The 12,290-nt window shown below is 41.7% G+C and overlaps 1 protein-coding gene across 4 annotated transcripts; it reads right to left on the bottom strand.

Annotated features, from left to right (window-relative positions):
* Window positions 1–986: 986 nt before the first annotated feature.
* nr2c1 (nuclear receptor subfamily 2, group C, member 1) lies at window positions 987–10,171 on the bottom strand. 4 transcript variants are annotated; one of them, XM_085778454.1, is made up of 14 exons: window positions 10,045–10,171; window positions 8,491–8,625; window positions 8,117–8,350; window positions 6,488–6,566; window positions 6,209–6,388; window positions 5,963–6,113; window positions 5,160–5,256; window positions 4,000–4,187; window positions 3,482–3,635; window positions 3,243–3,364; window positions 2,985–3,127; window positions 2,188–2,325; window positions 1,989–2,094; window positions 987–1,874 (listed from the first exon to the last, which is right to left on the bottom strand). In XM_085778454.1, the coding sequence occupies exons 2-14, from the start codon at window positions 8,560–8,562 to the stop codon at window positions 1,703–1,705; spliced, it is 1,836 nt and encodes a 611-aa protein (XP_085634580.1). In that variant the 5' UTR covers window positions 8,563–8,625; window positions 10,045–10,171; the 3' UTR covers window positions 987–1,702. The 4 variants fall into 4 exon arrangements, with proteins under 4 accessions (XP_085634580.1, XP_085634583.1, XP_085634582.1 ...); XM_085778457.1 differs by having other exon boundaries at window positions 4,000–4,184; XM_085778456.1 differs by lacking the exon at window positions 10,045–10,171 and adding an exon at window positions 9,849–9,988.
* Between the last annotated feature and the right edge of the window lie 2,119 nt (window positions 10,172–12,290).

The raw sequence follows: 12,290 nt of genomic DNA, 5'->3' as shown, positions 1-12,290 counted from the left end.
TGACATGATAGGGGTTGTGACTTTGGATGTCCAAAAACAGCATTCAGTCATCAAGTTTAAATGCTGCCATAATCAGCTGGAGAAGTTCAATGGGTAACTACAGCAAAAGAAAGCTTACACAGGAACTGTCCTCTCTTTATCCATATTATCTGCTGAGCCCTAATGAAAAATTGATAGGCTAGTAACACTCACTGAAAGTCTAGGCCCACCTTCACGTCACTTGACACAAAAACACAGCAATAAGTCGCTGGGGTAGGACGCAGAGTTTTCATTATTTATTCAAAAGGAACACGTTTACAATCTGGTGTGTTTATGGAAGCAGGGACAAACTAGTTACTGAGTTTTCTTCATAAATGTATTGAATACATTCCCAGAGCCCAAAGTGCAAAAGAGCTGTTGTGAGTTTTACTCTGCAGCTCTATCCACACCATTTAGTAAACCTGCTTCCTGAAAGAGCCTTAATGTGTCACATTCTGTATTAACTAACCCTAACCACTTCAATGAGGTAGATGCTAACTTGTTTACAGGACACCAGGGGTCACCACCCCAGAATCAAACTATACATTTGGTCAGTTTCAGGGACCAAGTTTTACTTGGACCTGGTCAACAAACACCACAGAAATGCCACTCACTCTCAAAGGGATCTGAATGACAAAGGTCAAATATTTAGTTTGGTGCATTTTTGTCCATCTGACATTATGTCAGAATTAGACTAACTTTTTCACTGTTTAAAAATGCAGTAAGTTTAAAGGTATTCTGCAACTGTTGACTCAGACTGTCGACTTCTTAGTTTTTCCAAACATGACTAAGCACAAGTCCCACACATTGTATTTTTGGAGGCCTATTTTGCAGCCCAGAACTGCTGTGCAAAATCCTAACACAGCACATACAGTATCTAAAAAGCTGAACCTGGAGTAAAGACTGGGAATCAGCTTCAGTCAGATGCAGTCCATCAAAATGAAAGCTCAACCGATAACAGGGAAACGTGATTGAAAGACGTTTTTATTGTCAAATGACTTGACAATCATTTTCTGTCCACATTAAGTTGTCCAAAAGGTTGAATCTATGAATTACCAAGTGGCGACCATTCTTGGTACATTCTATTTACAGATCTATATACACAATGACCTTGGGTTCACATGATGTCAAATAGCTGACAAGTGATGCTGCCCTATCCTTTGGATTGGCAAACAAATAAGAAATTAAGGTTATAACTTTTAGCAATAACAACATCTCACAAATCAATTCACAAGACACGTTCTTTTTCTTCATAATCATTAGAAAATAAAAAAGCATGGCCATGTAGGAAAGCAGTGAAAAAGAGACCATAATTCTTCAAAGTACAAACAAGATCTGCAGAAAAGGAAAGGCTTGGAGGCAATGAAGCATAAAATACTATGTACAATAAAAAGCACAATCTACTATGCAGAATTCAAGGGTTCGTTCCTCAATGGGCAGTAATTGGAGGGCTTTCTTGTCACTGGCGTTGATTTCTTTGCTCTCTTTGTGAACTGTGCTCTACTGACTAGTTACCGCACAGTCAGAAGGAGGAACAAGGTGAGAGTGAAAACAAAATTCATAATCGGATGTTGTCATAAATACAGTATGTTATGACCACTCAGAGACCAGTCTGCAAGCGCTCTGATTGGCTAGCTGTTGAGTTTCCACAGCCCAATGTTGTTATTAAAGGTAGCCCATTGCGTCAGACGCCAGAGACTGCCTGGCTATTATAGTCGGTGGACTCCATTTTCAGGATGTAAGGGATGATGCTGTCAATCTGCACATTGCCGATGAGCCCGGCGAAAAACAGTTCCTCTGTCACCGCTGCACTGATCAGCCTGAGGGCTGGAAGACGCAGCAACAGTTTGGATAACCTGAGAAAAAGGAGAAATGTAAATACAACAAAGCAAGTACTGTATGTATTAGTGCATCACTGCCATTCCAGCAGTGACTTAGCATTATGCAGGATAGAGGTAAACAGGACAAACCGATAGGAATCTTCTGGGTAGGTCCTGGTTACATAGTCCTGCAGCTCCATATAAGCTTTTTCCTGGAACCTCTCAATCTGTGGGGTGTTATCTATGCCTGGGTGGTCTGATTAAGAAACATACACACAGCTGGACATGAGGATACAAAAAGAAATTTGAAGCCATTATCATTTTGTAAACTGGCCAGTCATGTACACACCAGGACTGAAGAGAACAATGGCTTTGAGGTAGGCATATTCATAGGAATCTGGTGACAGCTTGGTCATGCTGTTACAGAACTCCTGCATCCTCCAGATGTGCTCCATTACTAGTTTTACCCGTTCTGGGGACAGTTTATCTATTGAACAAATAAAAAACAAAACAAGTTCAAAGGAAACAGAAATACAAGGAAGAAACTATTATGCCCCTTTCCCAATGGCCAAAAAACCTGTTTAAACCTTCTGACGGCGTCCATGTCAACCGACTCTGTAATCGATGCGGGTTTTAATTGGCTCGCCTCCAATCGTCATGCAGTGGGAGCTTTGCACCCTGGTCAACCTGCTAGTTCACATGATAATGTATAGTGTGTAGCTACCCTTTTCCATCTCGGCCACAAATTCCATTTGATTGCATTTCATCAGTGCTTGAAAAGAAATTTGAGCGTGTCAATGATTTTGAGGAGGGACAAAAGTCCAGAACAGGAAAAGACACTGACCACCACCTCACTAGCTTCCGTTCTACTGTTCATGTTAACTTAGCTGTTTTCTGTCGCCGCGGTGGAGGTGAATGGCCACGCAGCTCGCCAGCTGGAGATCAGACCTTGGTTTTCTGGCCAGTGGGAAAGCAGCTTTAGTGTATTTGTTGCAAATTTAACACCGACTGTGTCACAAATAATGAAAACATCACATTTTTAAATGTCATCATTATTATAAAGTTCAAGTATGCAAAGGTCAGTTGAATTGCACATTTGAAATTGGTTTGAAACAGGCAGGCAACAACAGAGTCCTTCCTACCTACCTTCCTGTAAGCTGGTCTGCAGATGGCTGATAATGGCACTTAAGATGGTACCAACATTCATCACATTGGAACACTGTGCCAGACCCAGGGCAAACAGTTCATTCCAGCAGGCTTTCATCAAGTTAATGTCATTGTCTTGACTTCTGCAAAACCAAAACGAATTCAGATCTGTTATTCAAATTGTAATTTTTCTATAACTGACATTTATTGACAATGATTTAACAAGGTATATCTATGAAACATGTGACAAAGGCTTACCCAAGGGTTTGAAAGGCAGGTATGGAGCGTGCCCAGTGCATAGAGAGAAAAAGTAAGCGGGAGGCTGACTCACAGATGTAGTTGACATTGAGGTACTCTGGCACAGGCAAAGGCATCATGAGCTGTAGAAACAAGTAGTAACACAGAGGGAGCAGACATTACTCAGTGGAAATCAACATTGTTTTTCAGTCTAATTTTAATTTCCTCCTGAGGGTCTGGGTCAGCATCTGCACTTTTACCTTGAAAGGGATATGGCTGTCAGAGAGTAAAGGTCCCTCCAACTCCACCACAGGACCTGATTGGTCTCCTGACATCAGCTGCATTGTGGCCTCCAAGGAGTCCCCTGTTGGACCATCACCAGGGTGCAGGACTTTGGCCAGGGTATCGAAAGCGCTGGCATACACAAAATATGAAAACAGTATGTTCACAAAAGAGTCACATTTTGTACATTGAAGCTCATTAAGAATAGAAAATAGAGTATCCAACAAAGTACCACAGTGCACCCTAGACATAGTCTAAGATGGGCTATTTTTTAATAGACTACGACCCAATCTAATTAGGTTTGTTAAAGCAGAGTCAGGAACCACATGGCCTTGCAGGAAATTCAATTAAAGCTTTTTGACAAACAGAAAAGAAAAACAGCAAACAGCCTCTGGGTTTCTCTCCAGTGCTCCTGTAGATCTCCATCCACTGTATCAACTTTTTCAAAGACTGGTTGGTATCAAAACTGCTTGATTCATTATGGCATCTCCCTCACCGAGTGATATCACTTGCAGTTTGCTCATCTCCTTGGATGTCTGCTATTGAGCCATCGCCATTGCTAAGTGTTTCAACTCCCATCAGGTCGTTGCCGCCGTCACTTGCCTCCCTGGTCTTGTTGAGGTGGGCCAGGGAAGTCACTACGTTTGCCAGCGTACCAAGGTCACCTTGAGATGGATCCTCCTGCTGTGGATTCATATTTAACAATGATTATTAAATATGCTTAAAAAAAATACCAACTTTGTATTTCTACATTAACTGTTTCGCGACCATTGACGAGTAAACTCGTCAAAACGTTTTTTTTACAGATTACGATAATAACACTCTGAGGTACCCTGTGTGTGAATATGGTAGTCCTCTGATATGTAAAACTGTTTTAAACTACAATCAAAACATAATGTTTTTTATAAACTGTGTGATCTTGGGTTTGTTTGAGTAATCGTTCTCCTTGAACGCTGCTCTGGGGACAGCGTGCAGCGCTGTGCAGCTGTCAGCTACAGTGTTGCGACTTTCTCGCTGAATCTGGCGACTTTCCAAACCCTCTTGGTGACTTTTTTTTTTACAAAAGCGACCGACGACAAATCTGTCGACTTTTTCCGGTGCTGTTACAAACGTTTCTGGTTTGGAGACTCGGATCTGAAAGCACGTTATCACTGCTGTTTTCACGGTGCAGCGGAGCGGGCGCTCTGCAGCAGGCGCTGTGCAGCGGGTGCTGTGAGCCCCCCCGCCCCAGAGCACCCACCGGCGGCCAGTCACACAGGAGTGTCACCGAGCTGCTGCGCTGCGGCCAGAGACCCACACCGCTGCACCGCTGCTCTCCACGCTGCCACACCCCCCAGAATTGCCTACAAATAAAGTGCGTTTTTCTCTGAAACTAGAGCGGGAGCTCCATTTTTGGAGAAACCCAGCTCTCTTCTTCTACTTCGTACCCACGAACGAAACGGCGGAAAAACTCGCCGTTTCTTCGAGGAGCACGTTGGAAAGTCACTCTTCAACCACGTGAAGACCGTTTGTTTCTAGGTGATGTACAGAGTTCGGTTCGACGTGAGAAAAAGGTAAACAAATAGCCAAAAACATGTGGTCCGGAGCGGATGTGCTGAGGAATTAGTGTGGTCGCGAAAGAGTTAACAAAGAAACAGTTGATTTTATGAGTGTCACCTTATCAGGGGATGCTGGGATCAAGATGGTGTTTTCCAGCTTGGGGAAGGGTTGTTGGATGTTGAGCAACATGCTTGATTCGAGCAAACTTGTAGATCTGCAGTGAGAGATTTGATTTTTCATATATTTTTCAGACTGGGCAGTAGCAAAAAAAAGATATTATGAAAAACATGGCTTTAAATATTATTATTATTTCATATTATTGCAATATTATCAGAGGGTGTCTCCTATAGCACATTTTGCCATGTTGACACATACACACACACTCTCACCAGCCATACTGCAACAGTGTTGGGTAAGAACTTGCCAAACCATAAACAACACAAACTGAATGTTTTTACTGTAGAAAAAAAACACCACCCAGTTTTTTTTCAATTGTAATTTAAGATTCTAGATTCCTGCATGTTTAGCATGGATTTGTCCTATGCTTTAACTTTAGAAAACACTGACTAAATTGTAAATGCTTCTTGTATCATGTTACATCTTGTTAAATGATCAAAGTCATCCCTCAAACTCTTACTGCTTTATTAGATCTCAACATTCTTAACCATATAATGGTCAGATAATGACACTGCATCAGAAAGGTGCTCATTCAGCTCTATAGTCATTTTCTATAGTAATTATTCAGGTATATTCCTGCCTTCAAAGACAAAAGACAGCATGATGCAGTCCAATACAATGTCAAAGTTATTAGAAATGTAACAAAAATATTATTATCAGCAGGACTATTTTGTGTTGAATTAAATTGTAGAGGTGTATCTGATGATCTGGTATGTTAGTGTATATCGTTATGTAGTATGTACCTGGCAGTTTCCTTGTCAGATACAAACGTGGGTGTGGCAGCCAGAGGGCTACACAGGTTCTTGCGGATATAGATCTTCTCAGTGGAGGCAGCACAGTTGACAGATTTCTCTCTGGTGGTCACTTCCACAGGCTTTCTCTCACACTGCACAGCTAAAACACAAAGACATTGCACTTTTTTGTTTACACAAGTCCTAAATAATGTATCCACAACCTCTATCTATATGATAAATATTATAGTTTCTTACAGTCTTGCTTCATGCCCAGAGCTATGCAGCGCTGCAGTCGACAGTACTGGCATCGGTTACGGTGAAGCTTGTTGATAGCACACTCTCCGGAGCCCCTGCATGTGTAGACCAGGTTCTTCCTGATGCTGCGTTTGAAGAAACCCTTACAGCCTTCACAGCTGACGGCTCCATAATGACGGCCTAAAAGAGGAGGGAGAAAACAGGGTCGCATTGATGAACACTTGCTTAATTATTACTGAAATATCTTGACATTTAATGAAGCAAATTGTAATGTCCTACCTGAAGCCTTGTCCCCACAGACAACGCAGTACTCCACAACAGGCTTCACCATAGACTGGTCTGAGCCTTCAGTCACAAACTGAGAAACAATCCAAGACAGTGGAATCATTCACCACAACAAACATGTGATCAAATTTAAGTGGGGTACACACTACAGGATAATGTCCCTGTTACGATCAAAGCCAGCAAAGGCCCGATTATCTGATGTTTGCAAACGACATCGTGTCTGATGTTCCTGTGGTGTGGGGTGTGTTAAAGGACAATTCCGGGCAAATTCAACTCAGGGCTGTATTTTCGTAACATTTTAGGTCTAAAAGAAGGAATCTGAAGATTTTCAGTTTAATTGCTCCTGTTTTGCGGTAGTTGTGTCTGCCCCCGCATCGCCACGGCAGCAATGAATGGGAGTGGATGTAAGTTCCGCTGTTTAGGCTGTTTACAGCCCTCAAAGCCGCATTTTTTTTTCCACAGACAGCGTCAGATGGCGACTCAAACATGCACCGAGAAGTTTATTTACTTCAAGCAAGCCGACATGTTTGTAAACCTAATTCAAAGTCTCCCAGAGTCTCGTGCGAGACCCAGTTGCCGTGCGCGGTGTGTTCAGGTGCAGTGGGAGCTTCCGTTTGTGTCATAAACACAGGAATATCAACCATTGACTTGCTTGAAGTAAACAAACTTCTCGGTGCATGTTTGAGTAGCCAACTGACGCTGTCTGTGGGAAAAAAATGCGGCTTTGAGGGATGTAAACAGCCTAAGCAGCGGAACTTCCATCTGCTCCCATTCATTGCTGCCGTGGCGATGCGGGGACAGACACAACTACCGCAAAACAGGAGCAATTAAACTGAAAATCTTCAGATTCCTTCTTTTAGACCTAAAATGTTAGGAAAATACGGCCCCGAGTTGAATTTGTCTGGAATTGTCCCTTAAGAGTGATTCTGTCCGGTCCGATCCGCTCGGACGGCGTCGGAAGGAAAGATCGTAGATAATGAACATGTTTAATATTTGCGACTAGAAATCCTGTAGTGCGTGTGGTGTTCCGAGCGGAGCCGAGCATGCACGGTGTTATAATGTCATGTGTACCAGACCGACAGCCAATCAAGACGCGAGCTGAGTCAGCTGACTGACTTGTATTTACCTGTTGCCACGGTGACTCAGGTATCAAGGCCAGGGCGCACAGCGCTGCTCTCCAAGCTACTGTATCTGTAATACTAGTGACTCGCGCTGTAACGCATACAGCCACATTCCCGCCGTCTCCATGACTTTTTCTATGATCGTTTTGTTTTTCTGTGTGTTTTTTCAGACAGTAATAGGTCGAAAGCAACCACCATGGCATCTTGCTGTTCGTCCGCCATGTTTGTTTACACTGAAGTCACGTTTGACCCCACGAGATATGGAATACTGAACGTGAAGAAGCTGAAACTCTGCTGAAGAATCGGTTAGTGTGTGGTGTGCACTACGGAGCACACCACTATAAGATCAGCAGAGAGAGATCTTGTGCAATCTGTCCTTTGTTATGATCAAGTGTGTGGTCTCTTAATCTGCGAAGGTTTGAAGAATCCTGTAGTGTGTACCGTAACATAACGCATTCATCAAAACTGACTGGAAGAAGTTAGTAACATCCTCTGGTGATACCTGAATCTGCTGTCCTGCCAGTTCAGGGGAGGCAAACAGCAGCTGGTTGACTCCAGAGCCATCTGGAGTAGTGAGGATGACCTTGTTGGGTGAGCCCTCCTGCTTGGCCAGGATCACCTTCCCACCAGGGGAATAGTCAGCATTTGCAAGAATAAACTGCTGCTTTCCAGGAGACGACGGCTCGAGCGCTGTTACAATCTGAATCTTCTGGCCAGTCTGCTGATCCGTTACAATCTATTTAAAAAAAAAAAAAAAAGTCACAATGAGGGATGCAGATGCTGTAGATCCATAAACAGTGACTGGGGTTAAATGTATTCATGTGCACATTGAGCAGATGTGTTTGTTCAAACGTGGTGTACAAGCCATCACATCACCTGGATTCTGTGTCCTAAAGCCATGTTGTTGTCTGCAGACACAAGCTGAATCCTCTGAGTCTGTCCATCCATTCTGATGCTGAACACACCTTCCTCCAATGCTCTTTACATCAGTGCCCCATGAAGCAGGCACACCTATTGAAAGACCATATGTCATACGTCTTATTGAATACTTTGAACTTCATACAGGGATATTCTCTATATTTTACCAACTTAGATTTAATGCTTATCAACAGGTGCACATTTTCATATTTATATTATATATTAATATTTTCGTAAAGGCAGAGTATTTTCCCTAAAACAGCTATGCAGTGCAGTGCTCTCATTGGGAGTAGTGTTTGTAAATGTATAATCGTTAACAAGTTGTATAGAGAAGCCAGATGTGGGAAATTGACTGATATTAACTCGAGTAGTGCTCATGGTAAGATAGTAACTCATCACACACGTTAGCTGGAAAACGGACCTCCATGGGGGCGTTGATGTCAATAAAACAATAAACTAGAACCTGTTCCTATACTTTGATTTGGGCTTAATACAATTACCGATAAGAGAGTACCTAACAGCTACTGAACAGCTACTGTTATTCTGTTCTGTTTACTCACTGCACCTTTAACTGGGCCACAACTTTAATCTATATTTCTAATAATGTTGATAGCAACCACAGTGGAAATCATCATGAAATTACCTGCGATTAACCAGCATTATTCTGCATGTATCTAACTAATGTTAATGTGTGGCCTATGCTAGTCATTCTAGCCGGCGCTAGCTCGAAACTGCACTAATGGTAACGTTAGCCCCATCTTAAAATACACCCAAATATCACTGTAAAGGCGACAGCAAACAAGCGGTAATGGTGTAGAAGTTACACAGACAAGCTCTTGACGGCCAACTATTTCAAATCGATACGGAAGATAAAGGTATTTCTTTTCCTGTGGGTGAAAGGTCAACATTGAAGGGTTAAAGCATGCTAGGGTTCAAGGCCCGTGACGCCGAATCGCAAACTCAACACGGAACTCCGGTGTTGACAACCGGGCTAAACTTGCATTACTTCTTGCTCTGGATATCCACGTTACTTGGCATTTCCGCAACACAGCTGGCGATGCAACACTAAGAGGCACCGCTGTCGCATTTCAGACTCAAATGAGTAGTGTGGTAATTAAGTTAGCGGGGACTGGTTAGCTACGCTAGCACAGCAACTAACATCAGCTAGCATCTACGCCGCTAGCTAACGCGGCTAAGCTCACTAGCATGTTCGCTACCTGTGTTCCTGCAGCCGAATTGCCGCCAGTCGCGGTAGGTAGACGTTTGCTAGGAAAGCAGCAGCTAAATCGCACACTAATACCAACACTATCACATACTTGCCAAGTTGTAGTGTTGTGCGCCGAGGTTCAGACTACCACACCAACAAGCTAGTTTAGCTTCAGTTAGCCTGTAGCTAATGGCAGCTTCCCCGCTGTAGATGTGCTGCTGAACACTCCCTCCCCTCCCGTGTTACCGTCACTCGTGTCTCTTTGAAGAGCCCCTCGTGTGTCCGCATGAGTAAATGTTTCTTACCTGTCGAGGAGCCCTTAGGCCAGATAGCGTATTAATTTAAATAAATTAATATTTTAACTGTTTTGATGCAGTTGGTGGGAGGGTCAGAGTTCGTGACCTTTTCTCATCAATAAAATGACTTGTACACATGCGCACTGTGCTAGCTCCCAGTCTGCACCGGCTTGTGATGCTCGAGCCGCAGAAGAGACCTGTCAAAATGCACCTATCTTCTTATTTGCCTTCGGTTTTAACAGAACTCGTCTTGAATCTCGTAAGCACATCATACCACACACAGTATGTAATGACAATGACAAATATATGTTTTAGTTGTATGCCGTACGGTTGTGCTACAAGCTGTCACTACAATAAAAGCAGACCCATCGTGCTGTTATATTTTACTTAAAAGTCGAGCGCAACTCACCGTCATTGGATGGATCATGTAGCAATTGCCACTTTCTAAAAAGCAGTATGATATCGCACCTTGTCTCCAAAGGCAACTATTATCCTCATTTACAATTGATTTATGATAATTAAAGGCATCTTTTGTGTTAACAAATGAGACCCTCCATTAGACTGTTTGATCATTAATCTTCTGGAAAAGGCCTGCACTACAGGACCAAACACCATTATTAATTTGTACATAGAGATTGAAGCTGTTGATGTATGTAGAACATTTTATCATATTTAATGAGAGAGCAGTTTTGATAATAGGGGCTAGTTAAAAAGTCCCCATACTTTTGAATTAAAACTAATGTAGGCCGATGTGTTTCTGTTCAGTCCTACTCAAAAGGTGGTAAAGGGTTTTACAGTTTTTTTCATAAGTCACAAGTTTTTTGTGGATATATAAACGTCCGTGTGCCACCATTAACAGGCCTTGTGTTTCTCAACATCTAAGGCAACATTAGAAAAATTCTGTCTAGTCATTCATCTGCAACTCCAAATTTTGATAAATCATGAGTTCTATAATTCTTTGTGTCTGGAGGTGTGAATCTCAATAGGTAGTATGGATTTTGGTCCAGATGTTCAGTAGCCCTTTAAAAGAATCTAGAGTACATTATCAAACAGGAGAGGTATTCACAAAGGCAAAGTGTTCTGCAAAATGATGCAAAATTTGTTTCAATAAATTCTTTGTAACTTATCTAAAATAATTAGTAAATGGTGTTTTAACACTAAACCTTACCTTTAAATAATGATTTATCAGAAGTGGTACCAATATCCTGATTTCATATGATAGAGAAAACAACAATTCAGACTTTTTTGTTAACTTAATTGCGATATGGAGAGCGACCCGTCTCTTCCTGCTTGTACGTGGCTCTTAAAGACTCTGCTGTTAAACAGCTGCTGCTTTCTGCTACAGTAACATGTTTTTAAGCTGAAATTTGTGTGATTGCAAAGTATACTGTTTCTGGAACAATTGAAAATACTGGTGAAAATAAAGTATTCATTTAATTTGTTACCCCCCACACACTGTGTGTTCTATTTGTACAAATGATCATGTGAGGCACAGTAAAACAGAAATTTATTAAAAGGTCAGAAGTGAAAAATTAGATTCATATACACTTAATAACGTTATAACTAATCAATATTTACAAATTAATTGTACAGGGATGTAATCTATTCTGTGTGCAGCCCTTTCAGTAACTTAAGTGCAAAACACATTATGGTACATTTATGTATAGATACAGTTACTGTTTGTCCAAAGACTGAATATTCCCCTGATACACCAGTAAGATTTGAGATGAGACTTAGACTACAAGTTACACAAAAACCTGAGAAGTGCACATTGTGTGCTCTATAACCAAATAATTATAATTCCCAAACAGAAAATGTCTGCATGATTTGTTAAGACTAGCTATTCTTGGGGAAGTGTGAATCAAAATGACAGTATTGGTTACAAATCTATAATCTATACAAATCTGACATTTAACTTCATTGTCAAATCTGTGCTATGGACATTCACGCAGGCTACTAGACAAATAAATTAAAAAGATTCAACAAAATCAGTGTGTAAAAGTCTCTAGAGGCAACAGATGATTGTCAATCATTCTTAAAGGGATAGTTCAATATTTTGGCAAATTGGCCCACTGCCATAATCCCTATAGTAGCTATTAGGAGTAGGTTTGTTACCTTTAATTGTCGTTGCAAGCTATTTTTAGAACGGCGGAGCGGAGCCATGAACTGCTCAGAGCTACGCTACGGAGGTTAATGGGATTTCTTGGTTTCCCTCATCAAACTTATCATCAAATACACAATCCAACAACTCCAAA

This window comes from Trachurus japonicus, chromosome 6 (assembly GCF_045865225.1).
Source record: "Trachurus japonicus isolate A0001 chromosome 6, Traja_1.0".
Taxonomy (NCBI): Eukaryota; Metazoa; Chordata; class Actinopteri; order Carangiformes; family Carangidae; genus Trachurus; species Trachurus japonicus.
The sequence above is the reverse complement of the archived record's forward strand: the minus strand, read 5'-3'. Positions and strand labels throughout refer to the sequence as shown.

What these genes read in the sequence shown, in the direction of transcription:
- nr2c1 (XM_085778454.1), bottom strand. Translation starts at nt 8,562, where the DNA reads ATGGATGGACAGACTCAGAGGATTCAGCTTGTGTCTGCAGACAACAAC. An exon ending in TGGCAGGACAGCAGATTCAG is followed by an intron (nt 6,567 to 8,116) that starts GTATCACCAGAG and finishes ATTGTTTCTCAG; the next exon opens with TTTGTGACTGAAGGCTCAGA. An exon ending in TACCCAGAAGATTCCTATCG is followed by an intron (nt 1,875 to 1,988) that starts GTTTGTCCTGTT and finishes CCTTTTTCTCAG; the next exon opens with GTTATCCAAACTGTTGCTGC.